Consider the following 23352-nt stretch of genomic DNA (forward strand, 5'->3'; position numbering starts at 1 on the left):
ATCGTTCCAATTAAATGCATTTGCGACACCACTTACATTCCTCGTCGACGGGCAGCACGGACATTTTCATTCCTCTGGATAATTTTTTTTTTTAGTAAATGCGCTTATATAAAAGTAACGAAGCTAAACGCGAAATATGTGTAGCTGAGTCGATCATGCATTGTAAGAATGTGAGAAATCGCAAATGGCGGCAGTGGTGAACGGCGAGTACCGCAGTGCAACCTAAGCACAGCAGCCACACATTGTTTGCCAGGCTTTGTCGCTATGCACGAGAAAAAGCTGGGGTGTCGATTGCGTTGGTTACACGATACATTTTTCACCGCTCGTCGCTCTCCCGCCCGGTCTCTGGATCCGCACCGTGCGGATCGTGTGGCCCGCGCTACAAGCACTCGTGTAAACGGAGTAGCATGCGTTAGGCGGACAGGTGCAAAGGGCGGCGCGATGGACGCCCGCCTGAGCAGACGACAGCAACGAGTACGGCTGTGCCAGTCAGCCAAACACCACCTGAGATAGAAGTTAAGCATCCAAATTGTGCTTCACTTTGATGCGATCACTATCCTACGCTCTGAAGGTGGCTATGGGTAGGCGTTATAGCCATGGCCGAGATTTTGTACGGACTGCCTCATGGTGCACAAAAAGAAAATTCCGCTGCAGCAGAATTTTCGTTACGTAGAAGATATCGGATCGAGACTCTTTTGCGGAGGGTCATGAAGCAGGATGCGCGCTCAATTCAAGAGGGAAACCAGATCTGCCAGCACTCCTTCAAGAGAAAGAAGGATATGCAAAACAAAGCAGATGCAATGCAAACAAAACGTGTTTTGTCCGTGGCCAGAACTGCTGCCACCAATCTTCACGTAATCGATTCTTTTTAAACTCTGCATTGATCACATAAGGTTTGACAACGTACACATTTGGGCCAACAAAAACCACACCTCTTGGCGACCGCTCTCCAGAAATTCATTTCCATTCATGAAGAGACCTTGGCTTTTATACCAATCTCTCAATTCTGGCACATCACATCATCGTAAGAGACGCATGGAGGGAATGCGTTCTTTAGCACTCAAGATATGAATTATACTCAACTGAAATAGATGAAAGAAAAGGAGGCTACAACTGAAAGTGCATACTGTGGACTGAGGGATGTCTAACACTGGCGTGAAGTCGCAAACCACGCGAATGCATTTAATTGGAACGGTCTTTTTCTTTACAAAACAGTTCCCAATTTCCGACCATAGATCATTACTGTTGTTTAGCGAAGCTCAGAAAAGAAAAAAGACGTGTTACTGTATTTTCTTGTTACTAGAGATGTCCTTTGCGCAGTAGCCACCACGCTCTGGAAACACAATGTTTGACATTTTCTGCTTTTGTTGTAATAAAAATGATGCAACATATTTTTTCATAATATCATTCTGCAGTCCTTTGAGAACATTTTGGGGGACTTTGAACAAAATTGAGATTGGGTTTTTTTTATTATAGATTTTTGAATGGAGGAGCACTTTTCTCTTTTTGGTGTTTCGAGCATGAAAATTTACTACTTCGAAAATTATTAGAGAAATACAAATGCAGAGGTTCATTATTCACATAAAGGCCTATTCATACTGCAAATATGAACAAGCTAAGATGTTCACAGAAGTAGCCATAGCGTCCCAAATTTGACTGATTTTCAAAAACGCAGCGTTTTTCGTGAATTTTTAAAAATACATAATTTACTCAGAATTCCATCAAATGATAAGAGCTATTTCCTCTTTACTTCTACTTCCGCCAAAAAGAAAGATATTTGTAATATATAGCTTGAGTAGCTGCCAGCATGGTTCCGAAGTTACGAAAACGCATTCTTCGTAAAATGGTCGTCGTCAACCGGCGACACTTGTCGAATTTTGCTGTGTTGAAAAATATTTTTATTTGAAAACGAACTGCGATTTCGTGCTGTGAAATCATATGTGCACAACATACAAAATTATCAGGAAAATCGGAAACATCAAATATACACCCTTTTTCGATCTTTCGTGGAATCGACCTTACGCAGTAAGGCTGTTATAAATGAGCTACCCTGACTTGTCAGAATTTGAGTGGGTGCTACTGCTTTGAAGCGAGACTTTATCCACCGTTCTTTACAAAGACGGTCACTCCCTCCTCTCATTTGGAGAAGGGAACTTGGGGAACGACAGAGGCGGTGAAGCACGGTTGCCCCTAGCATACTGGGACTGCACGAAGTTGTTTCGCGGATTGTTCGGTAAGCCACCCGAAGAAGTACAAGGGTGAGTATGTAGCACGTGAGCATGATTTCAGTGAGTGCCGATAAGTGTGAGTGGGCATGAGTATGAACTTGAGTGAGTGCCGCTGAATGCGAGTATTAACGACTGCGAGTGGGAATAAGAATGAATGTGCGTGAGCCCTGATGAATGTGAATATCAAAGTGAGTGAATTGGATTTAGAGCCGCTCTTTATGCAACGCACCGTAACTTTTACACCTATGACATGAGTGTTTTGCTTTTAACAATTTCTTGTCAAAAACAAATTTTAACGAAAACGAAGGCGGGAACCTCGTTTTGTAATAGTGGCAGGCTATGCGTAAATGAAGGCACTCGTGAAAAATCACAAATTGCTCCCTGAGTAAGCTCGGCTTTGCGCGGCATATCCGGTGCCTAAGCATTTAATCGGGAGTCATGGGCACGCCGTGAGAGGTTATTTACCGCGCGTTTTACAAACATAATCTGTCCTTAAAGACTCGGATAAACACATGCGCGTACGAACACCCGAACGACACCAAACGCGCGGACGCCGTTTGCGTTGAGATCAAACATATCATATGATATAGAATCACCACATAGCACCCACAGAGTCACGTACGCTCATTCTGTTTTATTGTAATGCAAAATGTCACCGCAGATGCAGGCAAACCCCAAAAACAGCTCCGAGAAACGAGGTGGCCCTGGCAACGCGTGCTGTCGGCATTGTAATATCTAGAGCTGTTCACCTTCCCGACGAGGCATGTCCAATTTAACCAAATGCCGCGTACGCGCTGGAAGGGCTGTGCTGAATTTGCACCTTAAACTATCATCTAGAAAATCATAAAGAAAATCCATTATATTTATTTAGTACACCGAAGTGTTCTCCACACGGATTGACTTTTTTTTTTTCACGTTTCCGCGAGTGGACGCACGCTGCACATTGAATATCACTGCAAATGCTATTAGGGCTTACACGAATTCGCATCCCAAAGCAACATATTGTGCCTTCAGCAGTGCAGACACAATGTGCAGTCACCAAACAATCGCCCTTGATAATTTATTTCATCGCTCATATAACGGGAGCCTGTACAAAGACGCACATAATGGTCTCAACTCATTGATTGACTGTTTTAGTTGGGTGTCCGCAACAGCTCGGCGGATGCAGCTGCCGGCCATTCCACAAGACACCTCTATAAAGTTGGGCGTATGTAATGAGCCTACGTAGGCAGCACAGTTGCGGGAGAGAAGTGCGCATGCATAACAGGTGATAGACAGTTGACATCTACCCAGTAACGGTGAGAACACACATTGGTAACTTAAATTCGAGAGCATTAAGGAAAACTGACATCGGCAGTGTTGACCCAACGAATGGAAAGAATGAAAATTAGGATCCCATCAGGAATTGAACGCAAGCATTCTGCATGGCTATCAGGTGTTCTACCACACAGCCACACCAGGTCTATAAACTCGTTTGGAAAAACAGCCTATGCAGACATAATGTCGGTGAAATGTCAATTGTGGTTGTGGTGCTGGCTATCTAATTTTACAAGATAGCAATAAACATTGCAATGTACTCCTACGATACAGGTGACATAGACTAACGTCTCTGGTTCCAACGTTGGCTTAGCTTTTACAGCAGTCTAATAAACATTAAATTTGTATTCCTATGATTCAGCAAGCTATGTTGAAGCATTGCTCGACCCCTGAGGAATACATTAACGCATAAAAATGCGTATTTAATAAAATAATGAGACTGATGTGAGGCATGCGTGATGCAAATGAGGGACACACGATTACGATTCTAAAATATGGAAGTGTGGCATCAGCACCCTTGAATCCAAGCTTCTATTTCTTGCAATAAGTGCTGTGGGAGAATGTACAAATAACCAAACAAAATAAACTTTGCGCAGATTTATTTAACCCCTTGCGGTCCATTGTCGGCCCCTTCCCAACAACGCAACACGGCCGAAGCGGTCCGTGGTCAGGCAATGCTGGACGAGTTCTTTTGCGGTGGATTCACGTGTGCGTTTTCTCACTACACTTGAGCTTTGAGTTTTTTAATTACAGATCAGAATGGACGGGAGATAAGAAAAGGTTTGGGACTGCGAAGGGTTAAAGGCATTATAAAATTTTGCATACATATAGTTTTTTAGATTAGTAGGTAAAGTTGATTGCCCACTTTTTCACAGCACAGCATTTGGGGACCGCAAAATGCACATTATTGTCCATTTCACTCATGTTAAAAAGTGGCAGTTGGCTCCACGAGGAAAGAAAACCAGCTGTTGTGTTGGAAAACTGGCCCAGTGGTAACTCTGGGGCTTGAACAGTAGCTTGCCTATTAAAGAAAGCTGTCCTGCAGTCATCAAATTACCATACCAATGGGGACAAAAAAAAGAGAGCGTTATGGAGATTTTCCAGTAACCGTAAGAGGCATTCTTTGCCTGACAGAAACAGCTTTTGTGGTGGTACAGGGGTTGCGGTGCTCGGCTGCACCAGTCACATTTCGATGGAGGCCAACGTACGGTGCGATGTCAGGGTACATTAAGGAACCCAGCTGGCCAAATTTCCACAGGCCTCCACTACGGTGGGCCTCATAATCATATCGTAATTTTGGCCCGTAAAACCCAGAAATTGTTATATTATTATTGCCTGAAAGAGTAAATAAAACAGTGACTGATTGAGACAATACTAGTACACATCATGCATTTCATTCTGAGTTTACATGGTCTCTTCCCTGCAGTGCTGGTTGGCATGATTCTGGAGTCAAGCTGCCCACAGACTAATGGTTGTCTTTCTCATTGAAATGTAGCCGACCTTTTTAAATGCGAAGCATTTCTTAGCGAACTTCTGCGACTTTGAGCGTATCTATCTATCTATCTATCAATCTATCTATCTAGCCGCCTACGACTTTGTGCTCTCCTGGTCACTTGGTTAATCGAATGTACACCAAAATTGGTATGGTGTAACATGACTGTATGACGAACACAAATGACAAGTCATAACATGAAAATCATGACACGCATGTCATGTACAGCATGATTTACATGCCACGCTCATGGTGCGCTGGCGGCCGTTTCGCTAGCTTGATCTATCCCGAAATTGGTATTGCGTGACGTGACTGTGTGACGAACATAAATGACAGGAGTTAACATGAAAATCATGACACGCTTGTCATGTACAGCATGACTTACGTGCCACGCTCATGGGGCGCTGGCGGCCGTTTCGCTAGCTTGATCTATCCCGAAATTGGTATTGCGCGACGTGACTGTGTGATGAACATAAATAACAGGAGTTAACATGAAAATCATGACACGCTTGTCATGTACAGCATGACTTACGTGGCACGCTCATGGGGCGCTGGCGGCCGTTTCGCTAGCTTGATCTACCCCGCAATTCGTATTACGCGACGTGACTGTGTGACGAACATAAATAACAGGATTTAACATGAAAATCATGACACACATGTCATGTACAGCATGACTTATGTGCCACGCTCATGGTGCGCTGGCGGCCGTTTCACTAGCTTGATATACACCAAAATTGGTATCTTGCGACGTGACTGTGTGACGAACATAAATAACACGAGTTAACATGAAAACTATGACATGCATTTTTCTTAGTGACATACAAGACGATGTATGCAGCTCCTTGCTGGCTGCTTCGCATTACATCGATCCCCACAATGCATGGGATCTGCCGGCTTTTCAGTTGGTAATCTGTGTGGAACTGTTATTCAACTTGGTGTTTGGAAATGAGCGTTCAGTTTCAGAAAGAGTCCATAACGTATGTGCTTGCATTGTACTGCTTGTGATAATACACTATCCCCATCACCTAACCTCAGTATTTGTTTTTTGGCTCCGGGGAGATCCTGTCAGTAATAATGATAATAACAATAACAGTGCTAAAGAACAGAACACGTATGTGGTCCTGCTAAACATTCGTTGTAATTGTCAGCAAGGCAAAGTATTGGGCTAGCTGGTTCTGCATGATTGTTAGGCTGTGCTGAAGTTACAGGGTACACAAAGCTAGGGCAGATGTAAAGACAAAGAAGACACAAGTGCAGACTGTTAACTGGATCTATGGAAGAGACGGGAAGGGATAATGAAGGCTCTTCTGCTACACGAGGGCCCCCACTTCTTATTATTTTTCCTTATTCCTTCCTCTCTTTTCAGTAAATCCAATTTGCATCTTCTTCATCCCATATGTCTTCCCTAATTTCAGTGCAGTTTAACAATTGTAACAGCATGCTGTCATCCTTTTGTCGAGCTGCTGCTTGGCCAAATGATTCGAGTGCCAGGATGACTGTTGTGTGCAGTGGCTGAGGAAAGACAGGTGCATGCTGAGCTGGAGAAGCTCCAGCAGTCAGTGGCTGAAGCAGAGCAGAGGCTGCTGGCTCTGCAGCAGCAGCTGCAGAGCGCACAGGGCGAGGAGACACACCTGCAGGTGAGCCAACGAGCATTCTCCTGCAATACTACTGGGCCAAATCGAGGCACCTAGGTGGGGACATTCTTTTCACCAGGGAGTTTCTTCTTTACCACACCAGTTGCAGGAACGCTGAGTCTGCAATCGTCCAACTGGTTTGCGCTTGCTGTTGACACATCGTGGTTCGCTAGCGGTATGCAGATCAATGGCAGCTGTTGCTTTTGTGGAGCCGGTAGCACGAATATGCGGTGGCTGCTTGTGGAATTCTTCGAAATGCTTGGCGCAAAGTACTGCTTTCTCCAGTGTGAAGTCTTGTTCAAGCTCAAGTTTCCTCAACAACTTCTGGTCACGCACGTCGACAACAATCCTGTCACGGATTAATTTGTCCTTTAAGTCGCCGTAGTCGCGCCGCTCGGCTAAGGAATGCAGAGCCGTGATGGTCTGTCATTGGTTCACCTTCGTCTTGTATGCGGCGATTGAAGAGCGCTCTTTCATAGATGATGTTTTTCTCGACGACGAAGTGACTTCGAAGGCTTCGGTGACTTTGGCATACTTCATCATGTTGGCGATTGTCAAGCAAAGTGCCGTGAGGATGTCTTCGGCTTTGTCACCCATGATGTAGATTAGTGAGTTGATTTGATCATTGTCTGATTGGTGATGAAGACCACTGGCGGTTCGGAAACGCTCCCACCTTCGCTTCCAGGCTCGGTGATGAAGCTGAAGACTTGAGGTGGTTGGAGTTGGATGTGCTGATCGCTTTGAGTTCCTGATTCACTCATGGCTGAAGGTGTTGATGAGCACTCACTTGGCGACGTGAGGGATCGCTGCTCAAACTTCTGACACCATGTTCTATAGTGATGTGCTGCAGAGTTGAATCATAAAACTAATTTATTATAAGCTCTAACGCTACATGACTGGGCGACGCCCTATATGCGTCGTACCGCGATGCTAGTTGAGCGTCCAATGCCCTTGAGTAGATCACGCGCCTCTTGGATACTTAAGCTCATGTCACCTGAGACCTGAGCGCTTAAAGGAGCACTGACATCAAATTTGCGCATCTCAAAATTTTTGTATCCACGAGTAGTTATCGACCACCTAGTAATGATTTGCGACTCAAAATGCAACTGAGGGACGAATAACTACCTGTTTTATAGGTTAATATGACCAGCATCTAGCACAATTCAAAACGGGTGGCAAGCCTGCCAATTTGTAGCGCCAGCAGTGCTTCCTCGCGGTCACCTCCAGACTGAACCCCCACTGATCAAGTGGCCACAGAAAGAAGTGACATGAGATTCAGCTGACATTTCGTCTGCTCGGCGCACACGTGCAGTCATGTCGTCACCAGTACCACCGTCGTCGTGTCAGCAGTGTCGACAAATAATGAAAACAGCATTCTGGAACTGGGAATTGGCGTGAATCGCAACTTTGCAAATCCTTTTCGCTTCGAACCTTTGCAAAACAGTGATTCAGAAATGCATGCCATTCCAAACAGTGACGAGGAGGCGCCTGGAGACGCACGCTTTAGCAAAGAGAATTTTAGCATGCGCGGCGTTACGGTATACGCAAGGGGGCTTACGAAATGCACACCAGCAGAGAAGTAGAACATGTTAGGTTTCTACATAACAATTCTGTGCTTGTCAGGTTCTTCATTGCGCTGCCAGATGGCCCCACCAGTCCAGCCTCTTACGGCTGCAGTAATCCGGTATTGCCCTTATGCAAAGAAGTAAAATTCTCTGTTAACGCTACCTGCGTGTCATCGATGATACATATTTATCTATACCCCACTCCAATTTGGTAGCTTGTGGTTGTGTTGTCGTGTAGTGTACACATAATGAAACGACACACTGTGTCTGCACTTTGAACAACACGAAGGCAGCGCACAACGATTCCCTGACATGCTGGCTGATGAGCACACGACAAATTATTCAAAGCAGCGCGACAGTGGGGAGAGTCACTGAGCCTGGCCGGCTGTGCTGGGAGTGAGAGCGTTTCCAGGTGTCGCCATGATAGCAACACTTGAATCATCGACGTCATCGCTTCTAGTGCATCGTCACTCAGGATGGTACATGTCACACTGAACGGTCACGGTAATGTCGATGTCGCAGGGTGCTGAACGCCCCGTTGAGGTTTCGTAGGCTGTTTGTCCTCAAAATAAAATGGTGACGGTGCTATTCAAATTTGGTCCAAAATACCTATGCATACCGAGCAATCGAAGGAAGGACACACCTCGAGCTTGAAATTTTATGTCGGTGCCCCTTTAAGCGTCGCTCTCTCCACATACCATCCGGCGCATAGCAACCGTAGGGCATCTTCGAGGCCGTCTGCTGTTTCTGCCAAGCATCAGAGATGGCGCTTGTAAGCATGCCAAAGCACTGTGATGACTCTCGACACTACAGGTTCCAATAAATGCCTGCACTGAGTGATAATGGGTGTAACGCTTTTAGCCATTGAAGCCCAGTCACAATGTAAAGAAGCAACAAGTACAGTATTTACACGATTGTACGTCAACCCATTTTGTCTAACTTTCAAGTCAGCAGTTGGAGGGGTTCACTTACAATCGAAGCCGAAACTAGTACTGCCAGTTACAAAGGGACCAACGAGAAATCGGGGGCGCTGTGGCATTGGTGCAACATTATGCTTGTGTTCTGGCTCTACCTGTACCGTATACCGTATTTTCTCGCGTATAATCCTCACTTTCAGCAACTATTTGAGGAAAATTTTCTAAAACTGATCTCCGCGTATTGCCGCAAAGCTCATGCTTTATCGTCATGACTGCCCCGGGCCGAAAAAACTTTCAGCGCTTGTTCACAGCAGTGTTCAAGAGGGCTGCCACTGCATTCTGCATGCCGAAAAAACAAACAGTGAGTGGCAAGTAGTAGCAAGGTTTTCAACGGGTGGTGTGGCAGCAGCAAATTGCAGTGTGACCAAATTTTCACTTGTGATGCCAGGGTTGCCACAGGCATAATTATGGACACCTTCTGTAGCTTGCGGGGTGCCATGTGAACTGACTGCGCAACTGGTCTCTTAATGTCACGACACGCAAGAAACCGACGTCTTTGCCTCGGAAACTGGAATGCCAAGGCCAGAGGGGCCTGGGCATTAGAGTTCATGAAGAGGGCTGACTTGACGATGACGACTGAAGACGTGTAGTGAATGCGGGTACATAAATAAATTTCCTTTATGAAATGCACTTGTGCATTCTTCTTTTTTTTCTTCTGATCTGCGTTTCATGGGGGTTGACCTACAGTTGTGTAAATACAGTACGTGTATCAGTGCCCGCCTTTGAAGAAGCATCATCGTGCAGAACATGAAAGCGAAAGAGTGCATCTAGTGAAGGAAATGAAATTCTGCATAGAATGGCTTGAGGCACGCAATGCAGACAACTTCAGGTCATGTGTAGTGTTGCTGCGACTTCAAAATATCCTCAAGAACAACCTCAGAATAGCCTAGTGTGCCAAGACATTGGCTCAACGTATCTTATATGGCTTCAACAATCCACTTATTACATTGCTGACTGCACCTTTTGACCAAGAATAAGCAAGCAGGGAATTTCACCACATCCGGCTGCATTTTCCAAGAATGCCGGAATGCACTTGAAGACAGAGTCCTCGGACAGTCCTTTGTTCTTGCACAAAAGCGTGTACTGTATAACCCTTCTACCACCAGCAAACATGTGCCGACTTGCGATGCCTCGTTTGTTTTCATTGTAATGCAAGAGCAGAACCAAAGAAATTTTGTTAAAGGGGCTCTGCAACACCTTTCTCAGTAATCCTGTTGGATTCCATTGCCTTGCAAGTCTCCTCCTGCAAGTTCAATAACAGTGCAAACAAACAACAAGGACACCTGAAAATGAATGGTGCAACACAACTGTATTGACTCACGACTGAAGGTTTTATTCACACAAAAACCACATTAAATCATAAAACTGTACTGACTCACTGATGTAGCAACTTTAATCTACCATACTCCTTCTGCAAAAGTGTTTTGAATCCATGAACTGTAAGTGTAGTTATCGTGTGAGGGGTGCACTTCTTTTCTTCTCATAGATGACTGCTGGTAAAGCGTATCTGACAGAGCCAGTTATAACTGTATAGTAGGTTTTAAGCATTTTCATACAAGAACGAAGAAAAAATGTTGTATTACATACAACATTTATATTAAAACTTATATTTAAACTGCACTTATATTATATTAAAACTGCACTGTGCTACGGGCATCGCACCAGAAGCCAAGCAATCAGATTAAAAATCAGTGCATCTTGCTGATGCGGGATTCCAAAATCTCTTTGCCATTGTCACAGTCTAAACGGTTTGGAACAAATTCAAAGAATGCATACTTCTGCTTGAACACACTAATTAAGACTTTCGCTTTGACAATGTAGTGATGTTCAGACAGTCTCACAAATTGGTCATCTTGTGCTAACAAATGTGCACATTCTAAATGTACTGTTCAGGCAAATTCAAGAAGTGCATATTTCTCATAGCGATCTTGCAAGGAGGCATCCGCTTTCTGTAGGCTGATCGTAAAATGGAAGGGTGGTAACTTCAGCCCCTTCCGATTCAATGACTGCGAATCCACATGTTCACCTCCGGTGCCATAGCTGTCACACATGTGGAGGTGAATATTTACTTTGAACATGGACCATGCTCGATGCCTTTGTTGCCTGCCTTTGTTGATGCAGCTAGACAAAAGCAGCAGAGTAGTGAAAGGAAGGCTTTCAGTGGTTCAGGCTGTAAGGAGTGGGGTTCGGCGGGTCTCGTACAGTAGCTGGCTCCCGCCGTCCATCCCCATAGCCGATGTTTTTTTCCAGTGAGGAGGCACGTTCTTTCAAGAAGGAACGTAAGTTTATTTACATTTCTACAAGTGAGAGCGAATACGAGTGAATCAACTCGCTCGAATGAACTCGTTTGCTACAGGAGTCTCCGGCTTTTAAAGCCCCAAGTCTGTAACACTGAGGGCTTTGAAATAGGTGTCCGCAACTCCCGCAAATCCTGTGACTGGCATGCCGTCCTGGCATCCGGCCTCTAGAAAAGAGGTAAAGAGTCACACAATACACTTGTAGGGCGAGAAGTCCAATTGGGGAACACCCGTGCACCATACAATGATAATCACGCACCACGCCCCGATGACTCCACTGCTGGAATGTCGGCAAGGAGGTTGAGTCCGAAGGAGGGTTGGAGTGAAAGCTCGATGACCTCTGCAGCCGCTGCCGGGAACACTCGTAAGAAGCAGTGACGGCTGGAAGGCCCCAACTGGTTTGATGAGAGCGTCTACAGCGGTGCTGTCCCACGCTGACAAATAGTACCGCACGACAAAGGAGAGGTGTCGAATTCGGAGGACAGGGAGACAGTCCACTCCAGCACGTGCAAACCATCATGTCTGTGCTTGGGTAGAAGAATGCAGCGGTTTGGTGAGAATCCCTCCAGAGGTACCATCTCGCACTGAAAACACCGAGCCAGAAAGGGGTCTCCGAATTCCAACGTCCTTTTGCTGGGAAACTATCCGCAGCAACATGTCCGCTCGCTCGGCATAAGCCCCCTCCAGGAAGACGTGGCGTTCCGTGCCTCCATCCAAGCACCAATACAGGGGGGAGACAGCATTCCGGCAGACAGCTGCATGCTCAATGGCGTCTGCCTCTATGAATTTTAAGGCCAAACGTTGCAAGGCTGGTGAGGCCATTACTGTTTGAATAGCTAAGAAAGGGAAAATAGACAACCACCCGTTTGTAGCACGAAGCCACAAGGATTTGCAATATGTTTGAATAGCCGTTTGTGCGCCCTACAACGCCACATGCCTGCTGGGTTCCTCAGAATACAAGAGATGAAGAAATGCGGTCGAGCAGAAAATGTAGCCGCGTTGTGACTCTCTAGCTAGTGCCTGTGCCCTTTCCGGCAGTCGTTTGTCATTATTTTCGCGGTATCACCAGAAGAAGGTGCCACCAGTGCAGAGAATTGTGCAATGTTTTGTGTATGCTCACTGGCCGAACCCAGCCAGTCCAGGCTAACGCATGGGACTTTTGAGCTCGGGCCTGAGCTGGAAAAATCTGCCTGTGCAGGTCTGTAGTCACTACTGGCCACTCACTCGCTGCCCGCAGTCATTGGTCTCTAGCCAGTTTCAGGTTTTCAGTTTCAACAGGTGAAGTGACATAGTGGTCAGTGAGACCTCTCCTACATTGTATATCAAGATTTGGCTGGGCAATAAAACAACTCCTGATTGGGAAAAATAATAGACTGGTATTTTTGTTGGAGCCATTCGTTCCCTAAAGCACTCTACGATTGGTGTCTCCATAGTCTTAGCAGGGTGGTCAGTTGGGTTAGTGATCTGTTTTTTTTTTGTCTGCACTGTAAAGATTTGCTTAGTCACTCTGCTGTTTTCAGATGTTAACTTCAGTCAGTCAGTCAAATTGCTTAATGTGTTTGCAATTCAATAGTGATGGTTTGTAGATGTTTTCAGCTGCTTGTGTTAGCCTTTTGTGATGCCCTTGTTGACAGCAGTGGTAGCCCATTTCTAAGCTATGTTAAACTAGTATAGCCCTTAAGGATGATTAAACCTAATCCACTGGCCCTGTAATAATGCATTTTTCAGACCGTCCGCCACATGTCCGTGTTGACCGAATTGAGCAGCGTGGGGAGCAACTGCATCCTCGCAGGCAACACTTCGTCTAGGTAGGCTGTTCCACTGGTGTATTGCTGTGCAGGCTGCTTATAGGGCTTCAATTTACAACAAGGCTGTGCTGTACGTTAGAGCAAGTTTTTCACACTGCAATAAAACCTCGGTGATACGAAGCTCGTGACGTAGTGCAAAATAGTTGTATCACCTAGTGACAAAATTGCTGGCAATTGATTGCCCAGCCATCATGATGTAGAAAGTGCGTTTGATGCCAGGGTGTGGGTTACACTAGTATTGCTTAGGTATGTTCGACTGTGGCTCATAATACCTTTCGTGAAATAAGCTTTTCTTCTCCCCCCCCCCCCCCCCCCCCCCCCGCTTATTTCACAACAGGTATTTTGTGCTGCAGTCGAACATACCTAAGCAATGTAAGCACCAACTCGCCCAAAAAGAAGTCCTTTTGGAATACACTAGTATTGCTTTTTATCAGTGACAGTTTGCACAGTGTTGGTGACGTTGCATGTGTAATTTGCTGAGTCAAAACGAAGCTGCATAGGACAAAAGTGCTTAGCTATCACGGATAACATAATCATGGATGGTGACTACACAATTCAGAAAACGTACAGCCAACACAGTGTCACGCATGATGGTAACTGGTAGGTGAAAGAATAAATGCAAAAACAGGCATGGTCACTCCTGTGATTCTCACACAGTTCCCGCTGATGACTGTTCTGCTGTTGGTTTCGCTTGGAAAACAGCACTGTTCTTATTTTGCATTGCACATTTAGTACGATACTGTGCCCACTCCTAGGGTCACCTGAATTGAATAGCCAGATATTCCAAAATTGATGAGAGTTTGATGCCATTAAGCAATGTATATATGCTTTCTGCGACAAGAGCACAAGTACTGCTAATTATTTGGTTTTAACAGTCATTCTTAACTACAGCAATATTTTTTTGCACTGTCAAGGAAATGGCAATTTTATGTCCCAATGGTGCTCTTGTTGCACGTTCAATAGCAGAGATGCCAAGAAATTGATAAAATGATTTTAAATAAACTAGAAAGCAAAATTAACCTTCCTAAGACGTATCTCAGAGAAGCTGCACAAAACACAACATTCTAAGCAGTGCAGGGAACAAAGCCACCAGTTGCTGCTGATTTATGGCCTTCATCATGGACCGGCAGTGCAACCACACAGAGAAAACAAGGAAACACAGCGCTGACTCACAGCTAAATTTTTTTTATTTCAGAAACAACAATTATAGGAGACAGACCCCGTATGTTTCCAGCATGCGCAGACTGAAGGAAGGCAACAATCACTGTGTACCAACAAAAAAACCATACGAACAAAAAAAAAGCCGATCTAGATCAAAGTCACATGTACTCGTCTAAAAATTTGCACTCGCAATCACGCAACATCACCGATGGTTTACTGACTAATGAACCAGATTGCTTCCTGATGTAGTATGCCTCATCATTTAACTCTCTGACAAACTGGTTCTCATGCTTCTTCAAATGATTACCTCATTGAATTTCGGTGCGCACCCACATCTGTTAATATGCAAAGCCAAATGACCATACCTCTTAGTGTTAAGTGAGTGCTCGTGTTCTTTCAACTTAATGTTCAGGCACCTGCCCGTTTGTTCCATGTAACTCGCCCCGCACCTTAGAAGAATTGAACAGTATACCACTCCCATATTACATAGCATGTGTTGTTTTCTATGTCTGATATTACAAACGTTGTCTTCTTTTCTGGATATTTTATGTTCAATTTTCTTGCAAACTCTAGCCAGCTTGTTGGGGTGGACAAGTAGGGGTGTGCGAATATTCGACAATTTCGAATAGCGAATCGGATAGCACACTATGCGATTCGTTATTCGAAATTTTCAGTTCGATACTCGAATTCAAGATCTATTCAATTCGTTAGTCGAATCGAATAGCGCATATTTGAACTGGCAGATGTTTTTCGAATAATCAGCACCAGCAGAAAAACCCGAAAGGGACAACACGTCGGAAGAGCAATGTATCATTTTTGTTATTTCAGTTACCGAATTACCAAGATGCATGCAGGTCAAGCTTTTACAGGAATGTCGAAGCTTTACTCGTCACCGGATGAAGGAGTTTTTCTTTAGCTCCTTGTGTGGCCAAAGCGAATGTGTCCTCAGTCTATAGGTCGGCAAACTCACTCATGAGTTGGCTCACTCAGACTCACTCAGACTCAGGTCAAGCCGTAAGTCTGAGTCTGAGTGAGCCGGGTGAGTAATATTTTGGTGAGTTTGAGTCCGAGTGAGTCCGGTGGTGAAAAATTTCAGTGAGTCTGAGTCCGAGTGAGTCTGCTTGAGGAAAATTTCAGTGAGTCTGAGTCCGAATGAGCCCCAAGCGCAAAATATATTTCTTGAGTGAGTCTGAGTGAGCTCCGTCGTTTTTTGCCGACCTATGGTTCTATCTATACAGTCGAACCCGGGTATATTGAACTCTCCAAAAAACGTTTATTAGTTCGATATATGGCATAATTCGATATAGGCCCGCTATAGCATTTTGACACAAAGGCACATAACAATAAGAAAAGTACTTTATTAATATGGTGGCTTACTTGCGTGCCCTACTTTGGAACAAAATAGTCCTGGATTTTCTTCTGTGTCAACGACTTCGCTGCCTGCGACAGCACGCACGCCTCCACGTTGTCCAATGAGTCGGAGCAACTGAGGCCGCAACCTTCCACATTCACGCAATAGCGCCGGACCAACGCAAGTGCACTAATCACTTCGAAGGATGTAGGCAATGGGCCATCGTCAATTTCCTTATTGCTGTCGCTTTGGCTCGTGGTCGACACGACGTCTGCAACGTAGTCCTCATCTTGTAGCTCACCCATGATGGCGACATCATCGTCCACACTGACGAACTCGTCGAATGTCGATCCGTCGATAGCTCCCGGGAACTCTGCCAGCTCGCTCCAAACTTCGGCGGAAACACGGACTTCTTTTCACCGCGCTCGACCCGATTTACGATTTCGAGTTTCGCGGCGAACGGCAAATTCTGCCTCTTTGCACAAGCCATGACGACAGCGCGCCAATAAAGTTCACAGAGCAGCAACAGGCAACACCACCAGCACGGACCACGCTGAATGAGGACTCGAGGAAAACAGGCAGCAGCAGGCACACAAGCATAAAGAAAGAAAAAAATGGCGCTCACTTCTACCGCCTCCGCGCCTGCTCCGCGCCTCGGAGAAAGCACGACAGCCTCTTATTGGCTGTAAGCGCTACGAGCGGGCCAGGATCATTTCTTGCAGGGGGGTGTTCGCCCGTGCACAACCGGGTCTAAACCACTTTTTCTAGGGTGGCGCCGGCAGTTTTTCCCGCCACCGCGAGGGCAAGCCAACTTGCTGGGGCACTTTTGAGGCACATGGAGTTTGATATATCGGTTGTCGTTGCTATTTTCGTTCGATGTAACGGTAACTTTTGCTATATATTCTCAATGTAAATTTACCGTGTTTAGAAATTGTTCGATATACGGGATAATTTGATATAAACGAGTTCGATATAGTCGGGCTTGACTGAACTGACGCAAGATACATTCAAATTACTCGCCCCAGCAGTTGCTATGCCCTCCACGTTGTCTACGGCGTGCATGCGAAACAGAGGAAGCAAAGAGTCGATGTAGCACGCCAGGATCACCGCTGACAGCCTAGGCACGTGCGAACTGCACGGGACAAGAAAAGAAGAAGAGGTGCCGAATTCTGGTAAAGAAGAGAAAGGCGTTCCTGCAGGATATACATAACCATTTTTCTCTGACTTGTTTGTTTATAGGGCACAAGTTCGCCCAGTTTAAGCTAATAATTAAAGTGTGCTTCTTGAACATTGCGTGACAACTCTGGTGGAGGTGCGGGGTATGAACCCAAGCTCTTCTGAAGTTGGAGGAAGCAGCCCGGAGCCAAGAACACTTGGACCCGTCGAGCTGACTCCTGTTCACCAGCGCAGCAGTCGTCGCCTACGCAGTGAGGTCCCAGAGTTTTCACCTTTGTGTTGCACAAGAACAGCAGCAGCTCTCAGCGAAGACGCTACCGAAATGACTTCTCAGGTCACGCCAGCACAAATTATAGTGGATCAGCCGATGACTCCCAAACCTTTCCACGGCGACGCCTACGAAGACGCAGAGGACTGGCTCGAACACTTTGAGCGTGTTGCGAAGGTCAGTGGCTGGGATGTGAATCGCAAGCTACGGTGCGTTTACTTTGCGCTGGAAGACTCAGCATGAACGTGGTTTGAAACCCACAAGGCTGCCATCTTGTCCTGGGATGACTTTTGACGGGAGCTGCTTGCCACCCACCCGAGTACTGGTCGCAGGGAGAGAGCCCAAGCCGCTCTACAAGCAAGAAACCAGCGGAGTAATGAAAGTGTGGCCATGTATGTAGAGGACATGTCCCATCTCTTCCGCCGAGCAGATCCGAACATGAGCGAGGACAAAAGGCTTCGTCATCTAATGCGAGGTGTGAAACAGAAACTGTTTGCCGGTTTGGTTCGGAGTCCACCGTCTACCGTCGCCGAGTTCCGCTCTGAGGCGGCCACAATGGAAAGAACGTTTCAGCAACGAGCGAGGATGTACAACGGGGATTGCCCCCATAGACTCAGTGCCGGCGATATTCGGAAACAGTGTGGAGTTCTTACGTGAACTGGTGCGATCTGTAGTGCGAGAGGAGCTCCAGAGGCAGCAGCTCAACCATAGCGCTTCTGCTGTGTCGTCACTGGCGGACGGGGTGCGCGAAGAAGTCTGAATGGCTGTTCGGGATCCCCAATCCATTCGGGGACCTCAGCACTATGCCCAGACAGAAGCGCCACCGCAGCGACCGCAGAGATCCTCATATGCCGACGCTCTACTGCAAGGGCTTCCCGTCCGTATGGACATCGCAGCCACTTCGGTGTACAGCACTGCACCATCGAGCACGCTCCCGCCACCGGATAGGAGACCAAGGAAGACAGATATATGGCGTACCCCTGACAGAGTACCTCTCTGCTACCTTCAGCATTAATGTCAGCCTTATGTTGGCTCGCGTTTATACTTCCGTCGACTCACACATACTTCAACATACTAATGTTCATACGCAAGCTCAATATTTATTGATCAGCGGCGTGAGTTACAGAAAGGCGGGGAGGGGGGGCAGGTGACACTTTTCGCAAGCTCTTCCACAGGTAGTTCTTGATAAAAATATCTTGTTTGAGTAATCTCCTTCAATAAAAATGTCCTTACTGGATTGCAACCACTCATAACTTATGTTTCAACGTACGAGATTAAAAGGCGCCAAGTAGAGCACCATTTATGCGAGATATTGGCGTTGACACCATGGTTCAAAAAGCTAATTATGTGCCAACGGACTCATAAGTCGACTCACTCAGACTCAGATAGAGCCGTGAGTCTGCGTCTGAGTGAGTTCGAGTGAGTAGTATTTTGGTGAGTTTGAGTCCGAGTGAGTCCGGCTGAGAAAAACTTTAGTGACTCTGAGTCCGAGTGAGTCTGCTTGAGGAAAACTTTGCTGAGTCTGAGTTCCAGTGAGCTCTAAGGGCAAAATATATTTCATGAGTGAGTCTGAGTCAGCTCCACATTTTTTGCCAACCTATGCCTCAGTCCACTATCATTATCACGAGATTCATGATGTTCATTCATGAACTATTACAGTGGAACCCGACTGTATCGGACTCGGGTAAATCGAATTGTTCTTTTGTCATGTTATCTTGGGAGCGCTTGCGAGGGGTGGAAATTGAGAGAGAAGACTGGAGCCTGAGGTGGCACGACAATCACTCTTTACCTTGAACAACACGGCCAAACATCAGAAAATTCACACACTCAAAAATACATATAAACTAACTACCACAATGCTCATCTGCTAAACTGAGTTTCTGGCTGCACTAACAGTCTCGCTACACTGGCTTCTCGGTGGCGTCCAAAATGGAGCCGCCTTACTTTTCGTACGGTCGGCGTGGCGTCGAAGTCAACTCCCTAGTCGTCCGTGTTGCATCATGCTCGCCGTTGACGCTTTTGCTCCGGTCCCGCGGTCGCCGTTGCTCAGCAGCAACTTGACGATCCACTTCTTGACTGTTTCCCGGTCGTCATCGTGGCCATCAGTGGAAGCGGATGGGTTAGGCCTAGCTGCCTCCTCAGTCCCTTCTTCCACATGAGTCTGCGGCTTAGGAGACGACGTGGCACCCCGGGTAGCCCGGGCATAGAGTTTCCTACAATACTTACTCGACTAGAAGGAACTCTGGCGCTAGTGTCTCTACGGGAGCTGCAACGCGTGGCACTTCAGCCAGCATGGGAATGACGGGTAGTGCACGGATTTGTCTAAACTTCGTTGTTTCGGCTCCGTTTGGCTCCGCGTCACCTGCATTCGCTTCGGCGCAAAACGAAGTTCAGCAAAAGTCAGCAGTTCCACTTCACTACTTTATCCTTTTTAGGCTCACCAATTCAAATCTGGTTAGGAAGTTCACAACGATCCATTCTTTTATCCGAAAGAAAACCAAACAGACCAATAAACAAAGCCACAAGTGTGTTCGAAGCCCGCAAGTACGAAGACTAGGCAAATCCGTGTACTACCCATCATTTCCATGGTGGCTGAACGATCGCAGCACCAGAGTCCCCTCTAGTTAATTTTAGGAAACTATGACCCTGGGGACTACCCTGTGGGTCCGAGCCATTCAGCCAACATAGGTGGGACCAGGTGCAACTAGCGAGTGCGAAACAACGATTGAGCTTAATATTGCGTGTGTTTGCGCATTCAACACTCATAACGAGAGCTGTGAATTTCTCTCCGCTCCGGGACCCGTTGTGAGGAGGATGCTGCAAGTCCGTGGTAGCCTCGCCCGGTCATCGCCGAGGTCGACATAGACGTCGGACTCAACCCAGGCAGCGCTGCGAAAAACACCGCCACCAGCACCCTCATCGCAGCGCTGGTGTTAACTGGGTAGTACAAAGAGAGCCTGCCACTTCTGCCACTTCTGCTGATAATTACATATATGTATTTAGAGTGTTATTTCATAAAGTGTAACTTGATTGATCTAGTACTCTGTTTATTTGCTAGTGTTGAAAATAATAGCTGAAGAGCAGGGGCGTAGCCAGAAATTTTTTTTTGTGGGGGCACCTCCTTGATCTGAAATGGGAGTTGGGCAGGCAGATGTGGATTGAGTGTCATTTTGTGCTCTCTATGCCATGGCAAAAAAAAATGGGGGGGGGGGGGGGGGGGCACAGGCTCGGTGTGCCCCCCCCCCCGCCACTGCTGAAGAGGTTATTCCAGAACACTTGACTGCATGACGCCCTTATTTTTGCGTTATCAAGTGAGATACGGAGTGCTCCTGAGATGGTTTTCTCCAAGAGATTTACAACGAATTGAAATATTTCTAGCTCTTCATAAGAGTCCCATAATAATTAGGCAGGTGCTTGAACGTACATGCAGCTTGCTTCTCCAGTGTACTTCACGATTATGCAAAATTACCTGCTCCAAAGTGCTCCGAGATGGAAGCTTTTGCTGCTCCAAAGTGCTCCAGAAATAAGGAGTCCTCATTAGCATCACTGGCTTGCTAATAATCATGGTGCAGTGCAAAGACACATAACAAAGACGCGAAAACACACAGCACAGGCACTACTTACAACTTGAATGGAAAACAATATATACTGCTCTAAACGCACAGGCGGGCAAGTGACATCCGGCAGGCTACAGGGCCGCTACCCACGAAACCTCTATGAAACGTTTTATAGAGGTTTTAAACGTTTTATAGACGTTTCATAGAGGTTTTGTGTTTCATGGGTAGACCTTTGCATCGGGTTGTGTGCGATCAATACGCGACGTAGCCTGAACACACACAAAAACACCTATAGCTGGCGACAACTTTCTGTGGCAGCACCGCGAAGGCTATGGAACCGAAGCACACACTTTTTTACTGTGCTGCTGCATGTAGTCCGTGAAATGAAAAATTTAAGGGGGGGGGGGGGTTGACCCCCCCCCCTGGCTGCGCCCCTGGTATACGCTATTCTGGCCACTGTGGTCATGCAGTGTCATCGCCATTATGATGACACCGCATCTGACGGGAGGCTGCTGCCAACGCAGTTTCCGTTTTACACGCAGGGAATTTTCGGACTTGACTTATCGGAAAAAAGATGCGCGTTGAATTTGATTTTTTTTAAAGTTGAGAATAAAGATTGGCTCACACCTCCTTCAATTATATACTTAGCTGCCATATTAAAAAATAACTCAATCTACTCTCTTTGGAGAAGTGCAGAGTTGTGCCGTAGGCCTATTGAGGGGGTTTGTAACCCGTTTTTTTGGGCAGTGCTGAGTGTCACTGCCTCTATTCTTAGTTTCTTTCATTATACGATGCCCAGATTATCGAAAATTTTGCATGATCCCATCAGATTCGTGTAACTGGAGTTCCACTGTATATCCAACAAACATGCTGCGTCATAAACCAACTTGATATGCAAAAACTCAAGTTCACCTTTTTCTGGCGCTTCGCTAGTAAAACGTAATCCCGAACCACATTCCCGGAGCAATTTCAAGACATCAGTCATTTGCCGGCACAAATCACCTCTTTTCATAATAACCAAGAAGTCATCAACATACCGAAATATTTTGGTAATCCCCAAATAAATCCTACTAAGGTGCAAGTTTCGGTCGAGTTTCGCAAGAAAAATGCTGCTTAGAATAGGCACCACTCTGGAACCTATGCAGATTCCCAACCTATGCACGAAAGACTGCCCATTCCAACTAACAAAGGTACTCTTTTCAATGAGCATGGTCTCATCATTATCTTCTGCAGTGCACCATTTCACACATCCCGAAAGTTTGTCGTGTGGAATAGATTAAAACAAGTCTTTTATGTCTACGCTAAACAGGTTACAGGAATATTATGTAAACTTAAACTGCGATTGGGACGAGACAGGACGAACGCAGCTGCTTCTACTCTGGTGTCTCGTCCCAAGCGCAGTTTAAGTTTACATAATATGTCCTACCAACCAGCCCCACAACACCCGCTCCTCGAGTACGTTACAGGAACTTGGCTTTTCAGTCTCGAAGTACGACACTTGCTTGCCCAAGTTGACTAAACAAAAAGGGTCCACAAGCTTCAACGAAAACATATGCAATTGTAGAAAGCCGGAAACTTGCACTTGCCAAGTGCAATAACATTTATCACGTTGCATGGAGAATGCAGGCATCAATGTTGCCTTGTCCGCCCCCAACAAGCTGGCTAGAGTTTGCAAGATAAAATCTCTGGAAAAGATGATGACAACGCTTGTAAAGTGAGGCATGGAAAACAACACTTGCCATGCAATATAGGAGTGGTCAACTGCCGATTTTTCGGACATGCTTGAAAATTCGGACGGCAAAACTCTTCGGCGTCCGATTTTTCGGACTTTCTGCCCAAACTGCAGGTCCGAAACGACAGTAACTGAGCCCCCCCCCCCCCACCTCTGCTGCGTCTATCATCACGCAGATTTGAACCAGCGCTTTCGCGAGTTGATTCGTTTGTGGCTGTAGCAGAGTCAGAAAGGCAGCTTTACCGCAATGCCAAAGTGTGATGGGGTGACGCATATTGAAAATCTGAAGGGGACACTGTCACGGCCTAGTGCGGCAATGTCTTTACGGATAAGCACTGGAAATGCACGGAGGCGTGATGGCGGCAGGCGGCAAACATGCCAGTACGGCTTAAGCGCTGACATGCCTTTACAAAAAGCAACTTCAGCTAACTGCTCGGTAGTGAATTTGCTCTAGCGCAGTTGTATGCGTGCTGCACGCATTTAATGGGCGATAACCCAAATGCGCCGGGATGCCGTTCATGCTGCCTCTTCGTGCGAGACCGCTGAGTGCGCCGCACAGACGCGTTGCCTTCACGAACGAGAGCAGCTCGCCATCGCCGCGCCCATGTGCGGTCAGGAACGGAGTGGGCATGCCGTGATACCGTAACGAACGCTTTCACGGCAGTGGCGCACCGACGGGGGGGGGGTTTTGGGGGTTGTAACCCCCCCCTGAGGCCGACCTGACCCCCCCCCCCCTGTAACTGCTTCACGGTCATTGTCGCCGAGAATCCAGCGTACACGTTCACGGGC

General features: G+C 46.5%; 1 protein-coding gene across 2 annotated transcripts in view; it reads left to right on the forward strand.

Moving 5' to 3' along the window:
• LOC119384083 (uncharacterized) overlaps positions 1-23352 on the forward strand; it is a 53584-nt gene that overhangs the window by 9486 nt on the left and 20746 nt on the right. For both annotated transcript variants that reach the window (XM_037652367.2, XM_037652368.2), the window contains exons 3-4: positions 6547-6674; positions 13239-13318. In XM_037652367.2, coding sequence (XP_037508295.1) covers positions 6547-6674; positions 13239-13318 — 208 coding nt within the window. The remainder of the gene's footprint in view (positions 1-6546; positions 6675-13238; positions 13319-23352) is intronic.

Source organism: Rhipicephalus sanguineus, chromosome 2, assembly GCF_013339695.2.
Source record: "Rhipicephalus sanguineus isolate Rsan-2018 chromosome 2, BIME_Rsan_1.4, whole genome shotgun sequence".
In the NCBI taxonomy this organism is placed as follows: Eukaryota; Metazoa; Arthropoda; class Arachnida; order Ixodida; family Ixodidae; genus Rhipicephalus; species Rhipicephalus sanguineus.